The sequence below is a fragment of the Zootermopsis nevadensis genome, unplaced genomic scaffold, assembly GCF_977971745.1.
Source record: "Zootermopsis nevadensis isolate Lab colony 2312 unplaced genomic scaffold, Znev_1.0 Znev_ptg000002l, whole genome shotgun sequence".
NCBI classification, from domain to species: domain Eukaryota; kingdom Metazoa; phylum Arthropoda; class Insecta; order Blattodea; family Termopsidae; genus Zootermopsis; species Zootermopsis nevadensis.
The window spans coordinates 17,905,796-17,930,834 of NW_028259134.1; the positions used below are offsets into that span (position 1 = coordinate 17,905,796).

Here is a 25,039-nt window from a genome sequence, read left to right on the forward strand (position 1 = left end):
ATCTTGCAAAGTTAATGAATGTGTGTAGCTTAAGTATACAAAATATGAAAGTGGTTGCCCTGATTGTATAAATTTTCTCCGGATTTGGAAATCGTTCTGTTGGGTTGTGTTAGCGGTGCAATGATTGAGTGACCCCACACAGCAAGAGAACTTGTATCCAGCCGAAGCAGCGTTTCTCATCTCTGTTTGTCGCGCTGCTTATAAAAGGAGGCCGCCCCAATCCGTCATTTAGAGAAATAAAATGTAGTATCCGCTTAACTTCACCTGTTCATTTGTATGGGCGTGAAAGATAATCTTTTTGATTCTCAGGTAGATGAAACTTGTATCTTGTGTTATGTGGGTGTGAAACGTGGTTCCTTTATTTTCTGTGGGGTTAAATTCAAGTCTCTGTATTGTTTAAATGGACGTAAACAATTGTTTTTACTCTAAGATATGAAAATGTTTGAAAAAGAAGTTCTGTTGAAAATATTCGGTTCTAAGAAAGTTGAAGTGAAAGGGAACATGATAAATGACATAACACGGAGTTTCAAAATGATCACGACATTTAGCAGACATGAGGTCAGTTGAGAAATGTACTTACAGATGGAGGGGGGGGGGGGGGGGGGTAGTATTAAACTGTGTATTGGATAATTAGGTTGTGATGGGGCATCTTCTTTCACATTCGGGTAAAAAGAGGGAGAAATATTATGTTGAAGACACTATATTTTAAGAGTTAAAAAACGGACTTTTTTTAAAAATATAGAACAGAAAGCAGCAATATAAGACTGTCGCCAAAGACATTCAGAGAAGAACTTTACGTGTAGTCAGTCACTTGGTCTGTCAGTCTGTTAGTTATAAGCGATCGGCGAGCTCATAGCTGTTACGTTAATTGATGACGTTATAGCAAACCAAAGCACAAAAGTGTACACAGTTAGCAGACTTGTTATTAACGTTGCCGTACAAATTTCATATATCAAACTGTAATTATCACCACAAAACAGTTAAAGATCTTAGATTAAGCGCTGCAGCGACATGTTGGCATTGTTTATGGATGGTCATGCTGTTTACGAAAGCCCTTCACTTTGTGTTATTAATGGCGTGTCTGTTGATATACGTTATGGACTCAATATAATGGACGTGACACAGGTAGTCTATAAAATCCGGTGTGAGGTTTTACATTCTCAAGACGGTAAAAACGTCGATGTTTTTCTGTTGGGTTGTAACCCCGAATGATCTGTGGATAGGTACCAACGTTTCGGAGGCACTGTGTTTTTTGTTGGTAACGGCATTGCAACCCAGAAGACCAGTAACGAAATATGTCTTGGTCCTTGCAGTTGTGGTTTCAGGGTCCAGAAAAAACCAATCTTCCCGGGCTTTGACCTCTGGTATTCATGAACATCTGTTGACCTTTGAACACGCGCGCTAATTTTGCATTTTGTTATGAGATAGGCGACTGTTATGCCACCAGCACGACATACACTTTTCTTACCGCGAACCAATATAACGATTTTGCCGCCTTAATCAAACATCTCCCCCAACAGGTAGACAGGGGTTGTTTCTGCGCGTGCGTGACATTTGTTTGTTACACCTTGCATTCGCTTCAGTTCGGACACATACCACAGTGACAAAAGCTTTCATCTCAAGGCTTACTTTAAAGCAGGTAAGTTACACCCCCTTTCTGTAATTGCTGTATGTAACTTCGGTTGTAAGTTTTATTGAACTGAAAGAGAATTTATGTTAAATTGCTTTCGTGTTTTGCGGATTGTGAGTATTCATTAAAACAGCTTCAGGGTTGCTCTGTTCAACTGTTGTTCAAGTGCTTTGCCTCCAGTTACCGAATACAGCGTGATGGCGACTTGTTCGTTACAGAACCCTTGTATTTGTCCAATCGTGACACTGAAACAAGAAGAATTAGATTCTATAGGAATGAAAGAAGTGGATGTTGGAATATCTTCCCTGAGGAATTAAACAGAAGGTATGTTGTTTCTCTAATTCTGTGTCTTATCATTTTATTAAGGGGTGTAAGATGTTGGATGATTTAACCCCTCCTGGCTGTCGTGACAGTGGTTATCGTCGTACCTCTCAGTCCTCCCAAGTTAGTGCCGGTGCAGTGCCCTGAAACAGTCCAAGCCATTTCCTCTGCAGAACGTCCCACTGCAACATTGGTTAACACTCAGGTTTCGCGTTCAGCAGATCCCGGCTCTGAGTTTCGTTTATGACAGTGCTTCTTCGTCACAAGATCCAGATCGTCTCTGTGCCTCGTCGAGCCTTACGGTGGGGCAAAGTGGCCGCATCCTGAGGCTAACCTGCCGCATTCCTTAAGACTGCCTGATGAGATCAAATCGCGATGCAGTGTGTACGAAATGGCCAAGTAGCCTGCAGTAGGAAGGAATGTTTCACCGCGAGAACTGATATGTGGAATTTCGTATCGATATCGGGAATGTTTATTTTGATATCGAATAAATTTGTCGGTTTAAGGTATTTTAAATAGCAACAAATTTAAGTTGTCGAAATGCTTTTGTCTCGTCTTTATTTGTTTTAGGAATTCCTATATTTAAATGTGACGTACAATGGCAAGTTGTTGGCAGCTAGTAATTAGAACCTTTTAAATGATAGAGTTCAGTCTTAAACATTGTTTTTAATTTTTATTTGCTTGACGCAAAATTAATAAAAATTAATAAATTAGTCAGTGAATCCTTATTGGCGTAGGATTAACTTTATCAGATTTGTATCGTATCGATATAAGACATATTGATATCGACTAGATTCCTAGTTACTCTTCGTAATGCCATCCTATATTATTTCGATAATCTACAAAACTACGTCTTAGTGGAACGTACTGTCCAAAGCTGTAATGAGAAGGCGACCATGCATTATAACGGCTGTTATTGAACGACTTTCAAATGCCTTCACGAACTAACTTCGAAATGAAACAAGAATTTCATATCTGTAAGATTAGTTGAAGTATTTGTGTTTTGTTCTAGACACGAAGCTGAGGACTTATGTAGCGTGCTATTACACAAAGTAAATAGAAACGAACCTGTTTACAAACTATGTGGACGGACGAGGTCAATATAGTGGACCACATGTAAATCATAATCGGGTCACCATGTCTGTGATAGGGCACACATGGATTTTTAACTTGTCTTAACAGATAAGTTTGGGTCATGTTTGTGTGTCACTAGACCATCCTGTCATGCAACTCAGTGGCAATTTTAAACAAGAAGATTCAAATATAAACTCCCTATTGTGGGTTTGGGGCTGGACCACAGAAGATGTTTAGAATTGTATTGTGAATGTGGGGTCTGAACTTTGTACTTAAGGAATAAATGAAAGCACAGAGAACGAAAGGTAGAAACCGACAGAAAGATAAATGAAAGAGAATAGAAAATAAAGAACAACTACTTAAAACATTTAATGGGAAGGGCTGCTGCGTGTTCGCTAAACATATTGTATTAACACGTGACTACAGCTTCGTTTACAGACGGTTGTACGGAATATCAGAACAAAGTCTGGAAATTACAGGCTTAATTAGCCAGAAATGTGCCAGCGAGTTTATTAATTTTTGTTGAAGGAACGTAACCCAAATGAAATGACGGACAAATTCACCACGAGGAAAAAAAGCGGTTTGATCTTGGAGTAGATAAATATTTATTGTGTAATGTGCGATAAGGAACGTTGAGACATTCTGAATTACACCCATCTGTGGTTCCATAATCATTGTGATAGGAGAGTTTGCTTGGAGGAAATAAACTTCATACAGTGTGCTTTTGAGAACCCAGAACAACGTCGTCCTCTGCATTACCGCGATAACTCTCTTTTTCTGCTGTGTTGATCAGCAATAAATCATTGCTGCTAATAATTGCGAGGTGTTCTTTTTAGTCATTTGCCCTGCATTTTAGACAGAATCTTGTCAGAGGGAGTCTGTGAATGGAAAAATTTTAAGAAGTGACGTGTATAGTGAAATAAGTTAATCAACAGTTGAATGCCGTTGGGTGCTATCGTAACCATATTTCATGCGGAAATCTAACTGTAAACCAAGTAATTTTTCGCTCTTTGAACTCCTCATGCGATTATCAGTTTTAGTTTCTTTATAAAACTCCTGTCTTGGCTCGACGCCATTATGAATGTTTATGCAAAAGAATAAACTGAAAACTTCGACCACTGACTGGCCTACGTCATGTAGATTTTTTTTTCAGTCCAGTTCTCTCACAGAGACCGTTGTTTGCTTTTGTCTTGTGTACTACATTAGACTGCCGACGAAAATTGAAAATTAGTTTAGAAAATGTGATAGGAATTTTTAGAAATAAATAAATAAATAAAACGTACGTAACATTTACGTATTAACATAGATCAATTGTTGATAAAACATGAAATTTACGACAATAGAATGTTATTACTATCCTTTAGAATTCTCTTTTTAATAGTTGGTGTGTACTGTATTAAGTTTTATATAAAATGCGTTCTGTTATTAGTAAATCTTTTAAAACTTGGGTAGTGTTTGTCTAAATAAATTTACGTATTGGTTACATTTGTGTTTTTCATTTATTTTTTCAGATTATCTGGGAGTTTAGTTTATCCGCAAAAATATATTTTTCAAACCAATCCAGATAATCGGGGATCTGCTGTATAAACATTTGTATGCTCATCTATTCATATGGTGTAACGATTATTAGGTTATTTAACGACGCTGATTTACTGCAAAGGTTATTTAGCTACCGACCCGCCTGTGAGTTTTTTTACAAGAAAAAGGCGAGATATTACGTCACGGTAGAAACAGTTTCTGGTTTAATTTTATCTGGATTTTACAGACGTATTTTAAAGCAGCGTATGTGTTGGAGTCAAGATGTCGCTTAGGAAAATGCATATTTATGATTTAGTCATTATTTATATGCAACGTGCCCCGTGAAACTTTTGTGTGATATGTGTGTTGCGTGCAAGTATACATAAACGAGCTTTGAGTCTGTTAACTTTTGATATTTGCCCTTCTTTCATGAATTTATCTCACATGTTCCTTGAACTTATTACAATTTTAAAGAACGAAAGCTGGAATTCATAATGGAACCGACAAGCCTAACTGCGTGTTGCTACATCGAAACTATTGAACTGATTAAATTTGGCATTAGGAGCCGGGGGGGAGGGGATGTCATGAAGTAATTTAAGAATCTGCACCAACGTGGTTTAAGCTCCAGTAGAAGTCCTTCCACATCAGGTCGTATGGCTTGCCCTCTGAAGCACGAAGGTCATCTGAATAACATTTACAAGATCAGTCCGTGCTGCGAAGAAAACGCGACACCTCTCCATTACAAAAGCAAATGGTCAATGCTGTTTCTGGAAACAATCGATTTTTATTCTCAGAATAATGTAAATCATACAAATACATTCTGTGGGCAAAATACAGAGTCATCGAATATTAAAGCAGGTGGTGCAAATAGTGACAATGCGCTTTAAAGTGCATGTTTATTCTGTCGTCAGCATTGTCTTCTTTATGAAACGGGGTTTTTAAAACGTAATGTGAGGGTTGGTACGAATGCCGGAGAGTCGTATGAATCCTGACAATGGAAAATCGATATCAAAATGCATGACTAGCATGTCAGTCACACTGTGCGTTAATATCGGAAACAACTTCCATTTAAAGATGCAAACTTCACTGTTGCCCGGATACGGACATGGCAGCGGATGTCCGCGTGGTGGTACTGCCTGTGCACGAAATGTGACGTCACGAGTAAGGTCTCGAGCGTGACATGGTGTCACTTAAGATGGCGGCAACAACAACAACAATAATTGCAATCATAATGTCGGAGTACTTTGAAGTATTCCTGTGGACTCGGGAGGCATCGGATTCAAATATCTGTCGGGGAAGCCAGTTGTCCTGATGCTTACCTTGGTTTTCCTCAGTCCCTCCAGACATTCATTCAAATATACCACAAACCTTTACAAAAATTGAGAAAGACGCATTTCATAACATGTGAGAAACTTACGCGTCTCTTAATTTTATACGTCGTGTGGACGGGTGTTAGAGAAACGTAGAATTGGAGTACAAACAACACAGGCCTCTTGATAGATTCTTGAGTTACTTTTTGGATTATTTATTTTTAATACGTCTGATCACAATATAATTTTATTTAAAAATTTTTATAAATAAGATAATAAATATCATTTATTTTCCTTATCGATTGATCGATTTACATTTCGGAACATTTACATTTTATTATCTTAATTATAAGAAATTTTAAATAAAATTATATTGTGATCAGACGGATTAAAAATAAATAATTGATATAATATTCACAATATGACGCAATTACACTATCTTACTTTTTGGAGCCTTTCAACCATAAGGGACCAAGGGAAACTACAAAGACCTCTGTCAGGGTAGCTGGTACCTGGGACCGGTATTCGAAGCCGCGATGCTTCAGTATGAGCTGTAGTAATAGCAAATTTTATGGATCAGCGGCTCTCAGCGAAGGAGATTACGTCGAAATAATTCTGCGTTCCTGTTTCATTTATTGGCCTGTAGAATCGTCGGTTATGAAACGACACTGTTTCAACTGTGAATGGTACTCAGAAGACCTAGGCATAGATGGAAGGATAATACTAAAATGGATTTTAAAGAAATGGTGAGGGTGGGGTTTGTAGACCTACAATTGAGTCATCTGACTCAGAATAAAGGCCAGTAGTGTTCTCATATGGACATAGTAATTAAATACCGAGTTCTATACAAGGTAAAGAATTTCCTGATTACTTGATCGACTGTTAACTTCTCTAGAATTTTTCCTCTAGGAGTTATATGGCATGTACGGTCGAATGAGAAGCAAGATAATTATTGCAGAATTTGCAGGGATTTTAAAGCAGGTTTTCTAAACATGTTCACTGATTTAAGTGAGAGTTTTGAATATAACATTTAATACGTATAATTGCTTATTGATTGTGCCTGTGATGCTGGGTCACGTTCGGTTGGATGTGGTGAATCGTAAAGAACCCCTAAAAATGTACGGTGATCTTGAGAAATCGTTAATTACAACTGATGGATATATTTCAGATGGAGCAAACAGTAAAATAAGTCCTACTGAATGCAGCCGGTATACGTTAGCACTCTTGCTTCGTGTGTGGTTTCTCTCAGTCTCTCTAGACATATTATAACCTTAAAATAGGCCACGTCTTCTTTATTTTACTTAGTTTAAATTCGTAATGGGTTAATCATGCAATTCGAGGCTACATGTCTACCGTAATTGATTAACAGTCGTTAAATTTATATCAGTGTTAGAAGCAAGTATTGTATTTGTGCTATGACGTATTCTACATCCTTGGCTTAGGCCTATGAAGGATATATGGAATGTTAATAAATTTGTTCTATTCCAAATGTTGTCGGTGATTAATAAATATATTGAAGTTTTTAAAATTTAAGCAATCCCTGAAAATGTCTTGTTAATATTTTACATACAGTTCTCGCTTTCTTAACATTACCTTTGCTTCGCACATCATCATATCTCCGCCATCTACTGTCAGAATTACTAACTTCGAAGGAAAACAGTGTAGTGATATGACAATGTATGCTATCGTGTACCATCCTACCTCCCTTTCAGTTGTGATTTATAATAGTATGGTTTGCCTATGGTATTTACGTATGTTTTGCTCAACAAAACTATAGATTCGAATATAATATTAAAGTGGTTGTTAAATAAGACGGGTTTGTCTGGATTCATTTAGCATAAGCCAGGGAACAATGGTGGACACTAGGGAACACAATAACAAGTTTCCGGATTCCAATAAAAGCGAGAGATTTCTCGGCTAGCTGGGAGACTGTCAGCGTCTCGAGAAAGTCTGTGCTGCATGGAGTAACCGTAGATATCTACCAAGTTGCTGGGAGTTACTGTTTTACACTTCTCAAGACATTTGTCTATAAGCACTGCAGAATAAAATGGCGGACGTGTGATTGTATTAGTATAAACGGAAGTAATATTTGAACTGAAAGCCGATTTGCTGTATAAGTCTAATATTATACTCATAGCAGAAACCGAAACACGTTTTCAAGAGCCTAATCCAGGATTTCAATTGTTTGTCACACGACCTCAAAACGAAGTGTGGGTTACCCAAACAGTCAGAAAGAGAAATGGAATGGAACAAAATACGTATTTTTACTTGCCTGTTACTTAAAACACTAGGCATTTCTTAAAATATGCTCACAGTAATTTTATCTTTTGAACCTATTTAATCAATTAACAGTGCCAAGCCTCTAAATGTGTGGGGGTCATTAAGTTTTCCTGTAACGACTGCACTCGGAGACCACCACGATGTACGAAATGCGTCTCTGTTTCTGTGTTAAGGCTTGCCCTGTGCCCTTTGCTAACAGCACGCCTCGTCTCCTTCTAGAAGGGACTGCCACAGTCCTGTTGCCGGATGAGTGAGGATATGGGTTGCGGGTCGTCTAAGCGGACGGCTGTGGTGCCTATAGGGGACTCTGTCGGCGAGGTGGAGGCATCGGGCGGCCTCACGCAGTGCAACTCCGAAGTTCCTGCCATGGAGAGACGAGATCCTCAAAAGGAACAACCAAAGGAAGAAGGCGTACGCTGGTCGTTAAACAGCGGGAAACGGGAGCCCATCGGTTTGTACTGGGTCACTTGGAATCTGTTTCAATACGCCATTCTAATGAAGTTCCAGCAGACAATCGAAATGTGCCCAAGTAACTAACTGGCTCACTTCCCTGTTCATTTAACTAATAAACTGACTGAGCAGTCATCCAACTACTTAAGGAACTAAGAAGCTGGCTTATTGATAGTTGATATGAATAAGAGTAGGGCAGTTCTGTCTACACAGTATGGGATCTTCCTAGAGAATTTCCTGCTTTGATGGAACCTGAAGCGTTATTACCATGCTCAGAGTAGTTTTCAATTGGACTCTGTCTTGAACTAATTAAATCTATTTCACATCCTCACAAAATTAATATTTGGCCATTTCCCTCCTTTCTTTGCCCTGGTGTATCAAGGTTCTCTTTCCTTGAAGTTTTATGATCACAATTGTTTTTGTTTTTCGTATGTGATATGCGACCCACACATCTTATCTTCCTTGATTTAATCTTGCTAAAAATAGTGAATGGTGAATGCAAATTCCCAAGCTTTTTAGTGCGTAACATTCTATATTATTCTGTCACTTTGTCTAATTTAGGTCTGATTATTCCCATGTCTCATTTTTCTGGAATGCGCCCCACGTGTTTTTCTCGTAGTGTGAGACCAACACGTGACAAGACAGCGCCTTAAAGTGGACTGCAAGCATTTCTCACATTTTTTCGTACTCGCCAGTTGCCAGTTCCTAACTGAGCGCTATATAAATTGTGTTATGGACGCACCACCAGAATATAAGGATATATAAACGTGACTGATATTGTTATATCCATATCTGTACAGCTCAGCCAATGGCTTTTGAAGTGTCTGTAACCGAGGAAAGTATAATACGGAAACATCCACCTCGTCGCTTGCAGCGACTGGAGGATCAGCAAATGGCGCTGTCACATGAGCTCTTGGACGAGAAGCAGGAAGAGGCCAAACAGCGGAGGTTCCAGGTATGGTGATGATTGCCGTGGGGAAATCTTGTTTGATTAAATTATCCCCTATAATTTTGTTTATAAAACAGGATAGTTCAGCTGATAAAGGTACAAGTGAAAATTAAAAGCTGAACGGCAGGTTTTCCTTTGTGATATGGTCAGGGAGATTTCCTTGTGCGTCCACATTCATACTGACTCTAACGGTGTCAACGGTTTTCTCTCCAGAGGTAAAGTTGACAGTGAAGTTTGTCTTCTAACTTGGAAATTCACCTTCATATTCCATAAATACCTTCAGGCCCTCCCTAGCGAGATTGGTCGAGGGGGAGAGGTCAGACTAAGACAGGTACCCTGGTCCTCCAGGTTGCAAGTTGGTCGCAAGGCTAACAACCTTGCACCGTAAAAAGGAAGATTTTTCGAAACCTCAGTCAAAGCCTCGGACAGAGGACCGAATGGAAGAGGAGAATTGAGGAGGCCATGGACCGAATACGGACCGGAGAGCCATAGAAGAAGAAGAAGAAGAAGAAGAAGTGATGGCATTTAATACCTTTACATTCTTCTCATTTTAACCATACATAATACTGTAAATAGGTGATTAATCCTTTCTGTGAATATTGTGTTTATAACTTTATTTTAGTTATGTATGTTGTAAGCTTTTGTACAAATCATCCTGTAAGTTTAAAATTTAAAATTTAAATTAGCCATTAATTTTCTGATGTCAAAGCGTAGTTTTACGTGGTTTCTGCCACAACAAGCAGTTGTAGCAATTGAGGAAATTAGGATGATTTTGCCTCTGTGAGATTTTATGCTTACCAGCATATTGGTTGGACCTGCCGATCTCGTTTCCAGGGTAGAAGTGGGAAAAATGTTCTCATCTGTTCCACATCAACATCTTGACATTGTCTTATGTGAAATTTTCTTACTTTAACAGACTGTGTCCTTGTTTCTAAAATGTGATATCTGATACTCAGTTTAGTTAAATTCATTAATGTCTTTTATGCCATGTTCTAGATCTTATCACAGCGAGTACAGTCAGCGAAGAGGGTACGGAAACGCTTTTTAGATGATGAAAATAATCAGGTTAGTGGAATAGCTTAATATGTCATTTACAAGCTTAAGAATATGGTTGAAAAAGTGAAAAATTAATGTAGGAGGACATTTAAGTAAAAAGTCATTAAAGAAATGGTAAATGAAACTGAGAAAATAAGTAGAATAAGATTTGCTGGGATTTCACAGAGGTGAGTATGAAGATTTCTGTCTTCTGGGTTGTTGCGCTGTGGAGTCTGGTCGATGTTAACCAACGTTTCAGAGGTCATACTGCCTCCATCATCAGAGCGATGAATCGCCCTGATGACGGAGGCAGTATGACCTCTGAAACGTTGGTTAACATTGACCAGACTACACAGAGCAACAACCCAGAAGACAGAAATCTTCATCGCCCTGATGACGGAGGCAGTATGTCCTCTGAAACGTTGGTAAACATCGACCAGACTACACAGCGCAACAACCCACAAGACAGAAATCTTCATACTCTGATGACGGAGGCAGTATGACCTCTGAAACGTTGGTTAACATCGACCAGACTACACAGTGCAACAACCTAGAAGACAGAAATCTTCATCGCCCTGATGACGGAGGCAGTATGACCTCTGAAACGTTGGTTAACATCGACCAGACTACACGGCGCAACAACCAAAAAGACAGAAATCTTCGTGAATAGGTTGTGATGCAGAGGAATGCGGCACCTCCATTGTACTGATAATTTTTAGGGAAAAGCATAGTCAGGTTGGGACAGTGTATGCTATAGTGAAAACATGATGCAAGAGGATATCAATGAGGTATGAGTCAGAAATGTATTGTAAATGCTTCATCAAGAGCTGAGGATAAAGAAGAGCCAAAGACCAATACACAAATTGTAAACACCATGCTTCAAATGGTAGCCAAGTCCTGACATAGAATTTGGTGTAGGATTCTGCAAATTGATTGATGTTCTGAGGTTGGTAGCTCTTTTTAAATTATTTATGCCTGTGTATATGTCTCATATAGCTTTGTTTTTGCTCTTTGTTTCAAGTTTATTAATTCTGTCTTTCAGATATCTTCTCTGTATTTGTTCCGTTTGTTTTTCCTTGAAAGTTCTGCAAGTTTACCATCTGACATTCATTCTGAGTGTATGAATATTCTCCTTAGTTCTTCCAAGCTCTGTTGATGTCATCATTATCATCCAAGTTTTCTGAAGCTGTAAACTTGTTTTTGATTTTTACCAGGTTTCTTATATTATACGTTGTTTATTTTCTTGATGTTAATTCCCTCCACATAAAGTTTAATTGGTTGTACATAATTGTGTCTGTGGTCTTTTTTTCCAGAATGAATATGTGATTGAGACAATGAAACGTGAGAATTCAGCAGTGGAGCTATGACATTTAAAAGTTTCTCTTGCAATAATAAGTTAATTTAAACTTTTGTAATACAGGTTTTTACTAAAAAGCTTTTGTGAAGAAAATATGTTTTAGTTTGTTTACATTCTCACTCTCATAAGTTTTTGTTGCAGTGTGCTGTTTTGAAACTGAATTGTTGAAGATAAAGAGTTATTTATTTCATAGTTTATTTAGTGACTGTCTGTGAATTGAATTCATTATACAGTATTAAATAGCAGGAGGATTGTGAGTCATGAACTAGGAAGGAGGAGAAAGAAATGTTGTCTTATTTTAAGGCATCTCATTATTTTCTTAGCTTTTTATAGTATTAAAAAGATTGTTGGTGAAACATTCCACTCAAATTTGGGCCATGAACTATATTATGTGATCTAGTAATCTATCAACTTAATGTCCAAGTCATGTTATTCCTATTCCATGTTAGTTCATGACTTGTTTAAATTTGTTTGCCATGTTGAAACTAGATGTGAGCAATGCAGTGAATTTGAATCACGATAATTCCAGTGAATATTATCTGTGGGTAATGGTAATTTTAAGAAATAACCATGATCAGTTGATAATCTAACAAGACTGTATAGTGCTACAAGCAGGGAGGAACTTGTGTATCATTCCCCATTTTCAGATATGGATATTGGTAATTTTGATATAAATTGAATGATTTTTTGAAACTCTGTTTGAACATCGTTCTATTGGTGACCTTCAGTCTTATTCCTGATACCTTTTAGGCCCCTGTAAACAGTACTAATATTTTGTTTCTGTGAACTTTTGATGTGGGAACATCAATGTTGTTTCCAATATATTTGATATGGGCTCTTCAAATTTTGTATGGTGACAGATTTTTTAATAGTTTGCTTGTTTTATTTACGTAAGTTTGTTTAGTATATAATGAAAGATAACATGTTGGACTGTGAATTTATCTGGTGTGAAGAAGACTGTAATGGTTAGTTTACCTCAGCTTATTAAATTTGTGTGGTAACATATAAACATATATTAATATAGTGAGTTATATTAAAATTAGAAATGTCAGTTAGTATTGATAAATAAGCATGATATGACATTGGAAAAATTGCTGATATTATTCATCATTACTGTAAAACATTTGGGGAGAGACTTTGTTGGCTAATAGGATGAAAGAAATGTACAAATAACCTTGGCATCTTTGTAAAGAAAATAAAGGAACTTGTTGGTATATAAGAAATAGTAATATGCTTTAAAGAATTTTTAAAGTGTTAAGTTCAACAACTTATAATGCAACTGAAGGTGATATGAATTTAATGTGGTACATGAGTGATTTAAAAACCCTAAATTGATATTGATATGGGTTTCTGTATTAAATGACTTATCGAATTACAATATAACTAGACATAATCCTTCAAAATCATAATGTGCACCATGTCAGCTTTATAATGGTACCAGTAAGCTAAAAATGCAAAATAATAGTTCATATAGCAATATTTTTTGAAACCATTTGATCCTTTGTTCTACTTTCAGTTTCTTATATTCTCTGATCCAATTACAAACTTAACTGTAATGATCAAATTATTAAGGATTCCTTGGTGGTTCGTTGAAGTTTCTCATTTGTTGGTAATGTTTGCCAACTGTCAGAGAAATTATAGCAGCCGCCAATTTTATGGGAGGTGTACAGTACTACAAAAAGTGAGAAATAGATTCATGTTAGTCACATCACACTGAAGATGGATGTTGGCAGCCTGTCCAACAATATGGTATCAACAGCCAAGAATGAGAATAAAAGTTAATTGTGATCATATCCAGGTTGCTTCTGGTGGATATGTCACTCATAACCTCCAGTGTTTATGATGCTTATTTTTATCTTGTACTGTATTAATATTGTAAGGTGTGGGTGGGATTTGGATTAGGGGTAGAATAACATTTAGTGCAGCAACACAAATTTATTGTTAACTTCTGTTTTTAAATTTTGGAATGAGTTATGATAGTGGAGGTTATAGGCAAGTATGGTGCAGTACCCGTAAAGTTATGTATGTAGTATATAAATATTATAAGAAGGTTTATTTTAGAGGCATTCTCTTTTAAAAAACAACATTTTATTAACATCATTTTACAAACTTATTATTCCTTTTTAAATATATATATAATATATGGAATAAATTTTACAAAAATGTTGTACCTAATGTGCGTCGTTTCACGTTATTTTTCCCTCAATATGTTATCGAACTATTTTATATATAAATGTCTCCCAAGTTTCCATCTAATCCAGGAACTTGTAAAACAGTACACAGCAACTCTACTGCACATTGAGTGATTACAAATAACTCTCACCCAGCACATGCATACAACGTTCATTACAGAAGCTGCACCATGTTTACTAGAACTCGATCTGATAATGTGTCCTTAAACAGAAATGAAGATTTACCTTCAGCTTACAGGGGTGTCAACTTCGTCATTTATCTCATAGGATTTACATCAGTCTGTTCTAGCAAATTCCACCTAGTCATTTTTTTATGAGATCAACACTTTAAGAAAAGCTGACATGTCTACCCATGTCATTTGTTTACAGTGTGATCTGAATTTCCAGTTTTAGTACATACCAAAAAATGTAATATATAATATATAAAAGTGTGCATTTTCTATTGTCTTGATTTGAATTTGAGTTTTACTGGCATGTTTGTAGACTTAAGTGTTTACTCATCTTATTGCTGTCAGTTGGTACCTGCAGTATGTTTCATTTCACATTTTCTGTCACATTTTGACAGTTATGCTTGCAGTATTCTTATTGGGTGAACAGAGAGTCTGCCATAAAACCATTGAAAGAAGTCAAGTGGTATGACACTTTGTGAATATAGAAACCACTAAATTGGACAGAATTCCAAGCTGATGGACTGATTAGCTCAAACTGATTTTGTGGCTTTTTAGTTTATTAGACAGCATCCCAGTGACTTCATTCTTAGGGAATGTGTTGGAAGACATTTTTAACATTTATCAGACCAGTTTAGGGGATTTAAACCCATGCACTACAGGATTGCCAGCCAAACTTTAACTCTGGGGTTATCAGTTTAGCTGTATGCAATTGTACCACATGACCAGTTGGACTGTGCATAATCCACAATGCACAGATGATAAAGGTTAATGTCACAAACATCATGGAGTTCTCAATTTTAATTACAGTCTTTGTAGATTTGTTATAATGTGCTGCAAACAATAATTTTGTATCTGTTGGTTATTTATTTTTATTTATATCCTTGTCACCAGTGTTCCTTCTGTCCGCTGTTTTTCTTTAGAGCGAAGGTAAGTTACTTCTGCTTTAGTGTATGCCACGAAGATATTATTAAATGAATATATGGTTAAAGATTTACATATTCTTGACTTTGGTTCTAGATTAAGGTGAGATTCATGCTCTGATCATCTTTATCAGAGAGGAAAGAGGCCCCAGTACGAATGGATTCAAGAATGGGTGCCCAAGAATTGTTCTGGATGTGATGACAAAGAGCAAATTATGACTGTGCCAAGAATCATATCCTGACCTGTCACTGTTTATCATTGTTCAGTAATATCTTATTTTCTTCTAGCATGCCAGGTTCTTTTGCTGACAAGAAATTAGCAATTATGTCCTCAGAATGTAATCTTTTGTACTCCTTTGTTTGACATGGAGGGATGGGATGTTGTTCACAGTGCAGAAATGAACACACCCTTTGAGAAATGGGATCTCTTGCTGAGGTAACTTCTAATGTACCAAAAGTCAAATCTACAGCATCTAATTATTTTGTTTGTTTTAATTTTTGGCTCAGACACATGAAAGGTTATTTTTCATGAGTTCTAGTAAAATGGCTAAGATGCCTTCATGTTAATGCAGATGGAAATATTTATTGGAAGATTGTCATGATCTTCTAAATTGTTGAAACATCATAACTAAAAATTGAAGATTGCAAAATGTGGGGTCCAAGGTAATTAATGATTCCTTTTCTGTTAGCTTCTTGTTATTACTTCTAAATAAATAACATAAAAGAAAAACAATAATACAATGCTTAATAGCCACATGTCGTTGATAAATATGTAAGTATCTTTTTAGAAAACATCAAAAGTAATTTCTAATTACAAATGACCATCTTAGAATCAAGGTAAGTCTTGATTTTATTATGTAACTATGAACAACTGAAATAAATTGAAACATGGTAAAACAATTAAGATGCAATAAAATGTAAATAGAGACAGATAAGACTTTCTCACTGCATCAATAATTTGTTTTTAGAAGTTATGTTTTGGGCATTAGATAACACCAAACGAAGCCAACTTCAGAGAGAAAATCATATGGATGAATTCCAAGAAACAGTGCTTTTGATTACTAATAACTGAACATTGTATTTATTACATCATTTATCCACAAATTTTATACTGAGCATCTCTGTGTTGTCTTAAAAATTAGACACTGGCAGATATTTTAGTTTTAAAATTACCAAATTCAACATTTTTCAATGTCTAAGTCAGATATTGAGCTGTTTGTACAGTTTTTGTGAATAAATTGATACTGCATTTTTGAAAATATTACAGTCTAATTTATATATAAGCTGATACATCCAATTTGAACTGAGTTTTAGTTTTAGGTGCTGTATTTCTTTACCGTTTCACAAATATGAAGCATCTACTATGGTTAAGAGCTTATGCAATTCTTTCTCGTTTGCCGGTCATCCTTTAATGGGGAGTGGAAACAATCCCATCCTATGATTGGTCACATCAGAAGTGGCTTTTGCCTTAATTTTGCAAGTAGGCACATGCCAGTATAGTCAGAATATCATAACTGGAGGCATCAGAGCAGCAACAATAATACAAAATGGATATTTAAAACTTTAGAAAGAATTGTGTTCAATAAAACATTGCTACATTTGTTGAAAGACTTGCTATGCTTAAACATTCCAATTTGGAAGCATAGATATCTTACACCAAACGTCCTCTTGGAGATAACACATAATTTAATTAACCTTTCAAAAAGATAAATAACATTTTAATAATACTTTGTCCTCTTTACTTAAACATTTATAAATATCTATTTTATATTACCTATATTGGCACATCTGTTTCAAATAAACATTAAGTTCAATTTATTAATACTATTAACCAATTTAACAAATGAATCTTCATTAAATAATCTTTACTTTGTTCACAGTTTGCACAATTAATTTTCTGATCCTTGTCACTCACAGTGCTTAATTTGTTTATTACATTCTGCTGGTAAATTATTTTTTAAATATCAATCATAACATGTCTATGTGTCATGTTCTGTGAACATTATTGTCAAGTATACTAAATTATTGTTACTAGGAGACTCTATCCATGTGTTCATGGAATAACTTGTGGATGATTGAGCTGACAGTGTAAAAAGTTAGAACACAAATGGGTGAGCAAGGGTAATTAAGTGATGCTGAGTTTATTAATGGGTCAGTCTTATTCAACAGGGTCCAAGATTTGGCTTGGTGAGACATTATTTGATAATCAAGCATCCACTATTCAAGAAACAATCAGAAGTTTATGATATTCTCTGCAGGAATAGAGGAACAACAAAAATATTTATAACTTAGTGAGTAACTGCTATTTAATTAGCAGTAATTCACTAAGTATACATTTGTTTTTACTTTTCCATTATTCAGTTTGAAGACATGGTTTACGTTTGAGGGCATAATGGTTCCTTTTTATGAGTGAAAGTAGCTGTTCAAAATGGAATTATGAAAGAATCTTATAACATTCTTAGTAGCAATTCTGTGCTACAAAATTTTCTTGGATATAAGAATTTTTGTGAGGATGTTTTACAAGTATGAGTCTATAATACTGTAGCAAAGAAGTGTTATCAGGTATTCTTTTGACAAGGGTATATGAATGTGCACTGTGTTGTCAGTAACTGACCCAGTAACAAGATGAGTACGCTAAGGAAATAAACCCATATAATGTAGCTTGTGAGGTATGAAGTTCTCTGATCTAATAGTTACATGACCCTATAAGAAAGGATATCTACAACAGAATGATTATATCAGGAGACCATTTCATTTGCTTCAGAAGTGACAAAAAATGTCATTGTGTGCAAATAAGAATTTATTTTTTGTGTATTTTGTTAAGAGCACCCAAAAATTATAAAATGTATTTTGTCAATTGTTCAGGTAGTGTGAAGTTACATAATAAATTAAGCACTGTAGTTTCATAGAGGATTTGAAGACTATATTACAAATATGGATCTTTTTCAGACCAAGCTGTTACAAAATTGTTGTTTTTATTTACAACACTTAAAGCATATATTGTGTTTTGCAAGTAAATGTGTTGTAGTAATCTATGCTGAGTATTACAAACACAGTCCTCGACAAACTTTGAAACTCATGATTATCTTGCTTATATTGAATATAGTATTATTTATTACATCTCAATATTGGATGATAAAAATAGTTCAGCTGAATATACACATTCAAGAAGCCAAACACATCATTGAATTAAATTAACATTATTATTAAATTAACTAATAGTATCTCTGACTAATTATGTTAGATTTCTCTCTGAAAAAACATCTCTTGGTACATATATATTGTAAACGAAATGACAATATTAATTGGGTGAAATAACCAGTGACAGGCATTTTAATATCCTGATCACATTTACTTAAGGATTTAACAAATCACTTAGCTATGACAAACGATAAATTACTTCCATAAATATTTTAATAGTTACTATGTACAACCAACACATAATTGTTAAAACACAAGTTTAAACATCACCAAGAATGTGTGGCAAAATAATTGTTGAGTTTGTGCTGTGTTATATGAGAATGAAAGTAATGTTAACAATGCACTGTGTCCTCATACAGGGTGATATGTAATTTAAATTCAATACTTACACAATCAAGTGATATATTGAAACAAGGAAAGTAATGTTATTTTATAAGTAAACAATAATGTTCGTATATTACAGTTTTCATGATGTAAGTTTTGTCATTATTTGACTTTGGCCTATAAAATTATTGGCATTTCCATATTTCTAGTTTTGAAAAGTCATTTTTTAAAGTTTTTATCATTATTAGTCTGGAACATTGTTCTCCACTCTAGTACAAATTCAGTATCCAAATTTAACAAAAATAAATTGTTATTGTATCAAACTGTCAATATCACCCTTTCCATAATAAAAATGTAAATGCTTTTGAGCTTTATAGCAGTGAAATTGATTGATGTGCATGAGGTGAATTGGAATGGTGTAAATTTATATTGTTAAGACTGGATAAACATTACTTATATCCAGTGACAACTTTGTGATTCTCAGTAGTCCATATTTCTAAAGAAAACAAATTAGTACTTAATTTATCTATATTTGTTAAATCAGTAGTATAAAGTGACAGAATCTAGCAAACAGTTGTTTTGTATGAACACATATAGTCAGAAAATATATGTTGAATTGTCCCACATTATATTCAAATGTGCTGAACTAATAGTTCAGCTTCATGAAAGTTAGTTGTCAGTTAATATTCCAATTAAATACTTATAAGGCTGAAGCTTGGGAAATGTCATATTTTAATAATTTAAATTAAAACTCTGAATGTTGAAGATTGCAGTCTTCTGGGTTATTGCACCATGTAGTCTGGTATATTTCAACCAACATGTCAGAGGTCATACTGCTACTGCCTTCATCATCGGGGTGATGAGTGTGCCAATCAAGCAGGAAGGGATAGATTTATAGGAACCGGACTGTAACTGGAGTACCCACACACTCCTATTGGTCCCCACCTACGCCTGATTTGACACCTGCTTCCATTAGCTAGGATCAGGCTAGTTACAAAATTGCTTAATTATCTTCCATATTTATTTGAATCTATGCCAGATTAAAAGGTGCTTTTCTGCAGTCTTGTAAATCTTGATGTAAGTATTTTATATTTTTCACACAGAATCATTTTAGAATCAGAAATAATTTTATAGTTCACCAAGGACATATATTTTGGCTACTGCTGAATGAGAATAACTTAAATTTCTGAATGGAATGTTGATTTTTGTGTGTTGTTTATGCCAGACAATACATGGAACATCATATAAGGAGGTTATGTCTGCCTCAATCATCTGGCTGTGACACTTCTAGTGAAATAACCTAAATTAAATGTTGCACTGAGAAATGCCATTAAAACATAAGGCAAAAATGATATTCTTGAGCCACTTTGGTAAGGCTGATATATACATTCATGAAATATAATGAGCTAAATGCTATATGTGCTACATATTTGTCATAGTTTCAACCGTATCAGAGAAATTTTATCATATTTACCTAGGTACATATATTGTAGTTGGTAAATTTGATTATGTTGGTAGGTCATGAAAACAAAAGAGAAACAAAATATTCTAGAGTTATTTGCTGTTATTTTTCGTAATTTACTTTTGTGGAAATTTAGTGGAACCAAGGCTGTCATGAATAAATTATAAACTTATAATCCGTAGGCATCATTATCACACAAATATATTTAGTATTTATTGTAATAATTGAATGTCCTGAGCAGTAAGGACTTCAAAGGTACACCATGTCTTACCTTTCATATCTAATTGCAGAAAATAAGTTTGCCACATAACATTATTGAGTAACATTGGATGTAATAGTCTGTAAAAAAGCTAGTGAAATATTGCAGTAGGATTGGCCAAATTGAAAATAAATATTTTAGTGTGTTATACATGATTGCTATAAATATCTTAAGAAAATGTAATGCTTTTTCTTTATATATATATATATATGACACAGGAGTAGTATCCTGTGAATTCAGACTATCAATTGTAAACTAAAGATCATTAAATGTTTTTGCTGTTGTACCATTTAAATACCACTGCTTAATGTGTTGTGCCAGAAGTAAGGTGTTGACAAAATATGGAATACTGAGTGTTAAAGAAGTAAGTCATTGTAAATTTTAAGATAATCTCACTGAAGCACTGATCACTGGGCCAGGTTAAATTCACTTTCATTTATGTAGATTATTATCAATCAAGAAAAGATGTTTGGAGTCAGAGAGGAGGGGGATGACATGGAAGCTGGTAAGAATCCTATGTAAGCTAACTGCAATTATACAGCAACTCGATGTTTGTTTTCACACAATCATCTGCCCACACTTTCAGTCGCACATTGACACAACATGCGTTGAGGAACACCTAACTTATGATAAGACACATACAGTGTTACACTAGACAAAATATAAACATGTGAAAATAAGGAAATGTTAGACATTGTAGACATTTTGGTAGACTTCAACCTTAAATATTATCAGGAAGAGCAGAAATGCTTACTTCTACAGAGAAAACCTCTCTTTCTTATTTGTTTGTGTGGCCTTACATAACCAGTTCTGTGCTATGAGTGAAATATTTATCTAGAAACTTATATTGTCTTTGATGTTTCATTAGTTAGTGAACAGATATCTGTTCTGAAGTATGCTGCTAGTTTACACTTACTGCATTTGATGTAGCCTATAAATAATGTGGTTATATTATTAATATTGAACAAAGACAGAAATAGACCAAAAATTTGAACTACTTTACTTTCTCCAGCAGTACATCAGACATTATCTCATCCTAACCACCTGTCTGCATGGGTGAGATATGGTCTTATCTGTGATCTTTCACAATTGTGGAGAAAGATTTCAAAAGATTTAGTCTGTAAACAAGTTTTCTGCTTATGTAATGTATTTTTTGCATGTCAGAAATATTCTCAGAATGGCCATCTTTCTTTTTTTAAATTTCCCTTATTTTCACATGAAAATGGTTAACTGGACATAAATATATGTCAAGTTATTAACACTAATGACTATATTTGAAGAACAAGACCCGTCATACAATTGAAAGCCTTCGACAATTGTACACAGCCATCTGGCTTGCAAACAGTTTTGATCACTTTACTACTCGTATGTTTTTTGTTTTATTTTTATAAAACATAGAATGTCACAACTAAATTATCGTTTATATGTTTCTTGCATGACAACTGTAGCTATCACTTTCAGATGGAACAATTTTTGAGCGACAAATAAATGCGTGGACATTGCCATTTTCCCAAGGTTGCTTCATTTCATGTTTGGTCTTCGAGCTGTTGAATACTGTAATATAGAGGACTACCTAACAACACACATATACTGACTGACATGTAAATTTGGCTTCAAAATACTCATTTGCAGCTTTGAGATGTATGAGTCACTGCATTAAAGGGCAGTCAGCCTGCTGTTGCAGCAATACAACAAAACATAATATTAGTTATTATACAGTCCAACTGCAGAGATTTTTGTATATGCCATACAATGCTTTTGCTGTACATACTTACAGATTCCATATACAAAAACATATGAAATTTCAATATGATTTGTTGTATTCTGTGTATACATTCAGTGATTATTTATTTAATGAAATCCATCATATGTCATAACATTTCAGTTAGTGAAGTCTTTCCTTCTGAGCTGTAACATACAGTAATATACGGTAATAGGAGTATACATTTGGTAGATATTTTGATTTGTCCACAAGAAAATCTCAGAATCTATACAGAGAAGCTTTATGGATGTTGGTTTTGGCTTTAGATTTAGAATTTTTTTTCTAAGATATGTATTACTGAAAATGTAAGATCAGTGGATGATTGTAGATTTGCTGTGACCATACAAGAGGCGCAATTGCAGTTGAATGACAAGATATGGAATAAGCATTATGGTAATAGAAACTACAGCAACACATGCATCTGTACAAAAGTAACTACTGTAAAATATGTGACCACTTGTTGAAAATTTGGTTTTAAACATTTGCCTAAATCTGATTACCCTATCTGCTTTTAGTTCCAATAGAAGAATTTATTTCTGACTCATGCATATGTTAGTATGTGTGCGCGCGTGTGTGTACACGCATACACACACACACAGAGTTTTGGGTACATTTCAATTATATTATACATGGAGAGGGTTATGTGTTATCAAATGATGTGAAAGTTATCTGAAGTGATGAGTCGACAAGGGTTTGAAAAGAAGTACTTTGCCTTATTTGATGGTGCTAAAAACCATTTTCCTGGAGAAACTGAGGAAAACTGTGAAAACCTCACTCAGGGTAGGGACTTCATATTTGAACTGGATACCTCCCAAACACAATTCAGATGTGTTTTGTACCAATGTGCTTGTTAATGTGGTTGCATGTGTGTACAAACTGCATATATGAATGTTACACTTACAAATTCTTTAAAGATAATGTGAACTATGTTACTCCTTCCAACATTACTTTCTAGAAATAAGCCAGATGTAATTAAAATATATAGAACAATTTAAAAATACCATTTTATGGAAGTGATACTAATTGTTGTTCCAACAGCCTGTGCTTCCAGAGCCACTGATCAGGGTGAGAGGGAAGCACAGTGTTAGGCTAATGGATTAACAGCTGATTGTGAGCAATACTCATCCTGTTCCATTTGCATTCAGAATATGGCCATGCATAACTCTGTTGTTTCATATGAAGTCTTCTATTTATGGAAAACTTCTGTGAGCATTTCTACCTGACTGAAATTTGTGTTTACAGCAGTGAAAGATCTACCACTTTTTGACCATCACCATGTTGCCTAAAGTTTTTAAAGAAAGTCCTAACCTGTTCAAATAAAACCATTCATGATGATTCCACACCTTGCTTTTCAAATACATGTATAGAGACATGCAAATATATATTTTGTGAAAAAAAGGAAGATTTTTAATTCTCTGATTTAAAACCGGCACAACATTGAAATCTCTTCTGTAGCTGATAGTAATCTGACACATCTTAGAGGTCAGTGCCATCCACCAACTTATGCATACACCTTCTGATCAATGTTATGATACACATTCATTCTACATTTGCCAATCTCAGCATTGTATGAAAAAACAGATATTTATGTGTAGTGATTGGCATTCGCCTTTTTCGTTTAAACTAACCTCTCCATTTTAATGAACTGTTATGTTTAATGAATATCTAAACAGATCACTTAATGAAGAACAAGTTTAGAATTCACACCTGGTATGGAGTTGAGGTGGCATCTTATTAACCATGGCTTGCTGCAGCCCTGTAGATAGTTTCCAGCAGTATCAGGAGGGACTTGTGGATCTGCACTGCAAGGTTCATCCCTCCACCAACTGGTAGAATGGTGTTCAGTGACGATGGCAACTGTGCCATCTTGCATCTTCGAGTAACAAATGTTAATATGTTCAATTGTAAAATCCCCTATTCATGGCACTCCTGTTTCGATTGTGCCACTTACAAGTAAGAATTCGAACATAAGTATGCCGGAAGGAAGCATTACAAAGCGCATAACATACCGGATTGATTGTGCTGTTGATGTAACACAGATAGTAAAAGAAGTCCCACAGTTCTTGAGGAATGCAGCCTGTGCATGCAGTCAGTGGCTTGAGGAGCACCAGAATGTTATATGGGGTCCACGTGATAATGAATGCAAGGAGAATTGCTGAAAGTGTTTTGGCAGCTTTTTTATCAGCTTTTTTCTCTTGTGTTTTTTTCTTCTTCTTTTGTTGATGTTGAAGTTTGGGACCAGCATTAGCTAAACCTGCCCTTGAGCCAGTAGCTAATTGTTTGGGAATAATCTTAGCATTGAGCGGTATGCGAATATCTGGCATTTGAGATGGGCGTCTTGTGATTGCAGGTGAAATGGGGAATCCTCCTGCAGGGTGAAGGCTCAGATTATAGTCTATGCCCATACTCGTAGCACTGTCCACACGCCCTACCAAGCGTTGAGCCCCACCTCGGATTGGAGTCAGCATGTTGACACCGTCATCAGCAATCATCTTGATGGAAGGTTGGTCTGTGACACCACTGCCATCACAGCTTGTTGAGTCCGGAGGCAAGCGGATCAGTATCGTGTACACCTAGGGTAAGTATGACACATGTAGGTCATAGTGGAATGGACCATAAATGCTTAATTCTTTAAGAAAAGTTTATTAAATTAAAATCGAAAGGAACATTGGTTACTTCAGATGTTAAGACTTTTTCATGTGTCAAGATGTGAAAGATGAAATAGTTGTGTGGATGTATCATGGTTGATCAATATGATACATCTAATTTTGATAACCTTCAGAAGCAATGCTATCATTTACCATATATCTTTACACATTTGTTTT

General features: G+C 35.4%; 3 protein-coding genes across 6 annotated transcripts in view; 2 read left to right on the forward strand and 1 right to left on the reverse strand.

Moving 5' to 3' along the window:
- The first annotated feature begins 1,282 nt into the window (after nt 1-1,282).
- Nucleotides 1,283-13,153, forward strand: LOC110831546 (uncharacterized). Of its 4 annotated transcripts, none has more exons than XM_022067680.2 (6): nt 1,283-1,639; nt 1,849-1,954; nt 8,307-8,584; nt 9,384-9,538; nt 10,529-10,597; nt 11,881-13,153. In XM_022067680.2, the coding sequence occupies exons 3-6, from the start codon at nt 8,380-8,382 to the stop codon at nt 11,932-11,934; spliced, it is 483 nt and encodes a 160-aa protein (XP_021923372.1). In that variant the 5' UTR covers nt 1,283-1,639; nt 1,849-1,954; nt 8,307-8,379; the 3' UTR covers nt 11,935-13,153. The 4 variants fall into 4 exon arrangements, with proteins under 4 accessions (XP_021923372.1, XP_021923370.1, XP_021923371.1 ...); XM_022067678.2 differs by having other exon boundaries at nt 8,333-8,584; XM_022067679.2 differs by having other exon boundaries at nt 1,285-1,639; nt 1,811-1,954; nt 8,353-8,584.
- Nucleotides 13,154-13,990: 837 nt separating this feature from the next.
- Nucleotides 13,991-25,039, reverse strand: part of mAChR-A (muscarinic Acetylcholine Receptor, A-type) — a 64,418-nt gene continuing 53,369 nt past the window's right edge. Inside the window, exon 7 of the mRNA XM_087352205.1 lies at nt 13,991-24,787. Within this exon, the coding sequence (XP_087208331.1) occupies nt 24,113-24,787 (675 nt within the window). The 3' untranslated portion in view covers nt 13,991-24,112. The remainder of the gene's footprint in view (nt 24,788-25,039) is intronic.
- LOC110831544 (activator of 90 kDa heat shock protein ATPase homolog 1) overlaps nt 24,653-25,039 on the forward strand; it is a 71,878-nt gene continuing 71,491 nt past the window's right edge. Inside the window, exon 1 of the mRNA XM_087352215.1 lies at nt 24,653-24,792. The gene's annotated coding sequence lies outside the window, so the exon portion shown is untranslated. The remainder of the gene's footprint in view (nt 24,793-25,039) is intronic.

What these genes read in the sequence shown, in the direction of transcription:
- LOC110831546 (XM_022067680.2), top strand. Translation starts at nt 8,380, where the DNA reads ATGAGTGAGGATATGGGTTGCGGGTCGTCTAAGCGGACGGCTGTGGTG. An exon ending in CCAAACAGCGGAGGTTCCAG is followed by an intron (nt 9,539 to 10,528) that starts GTATGGTGATGA and finishes GCCATGTTCTAG; the next exon opens with ATCTTATCACAGCGAGTACA. An exon ending in TAGATGATGAAAATAATCAG is followed by an intron (nt 10,598 to 11,880) that starts GTTAGTGGAATA and finishes CTTTTTTTCCAG; the next exon opens with AATGAATATGTGATTGAGAC.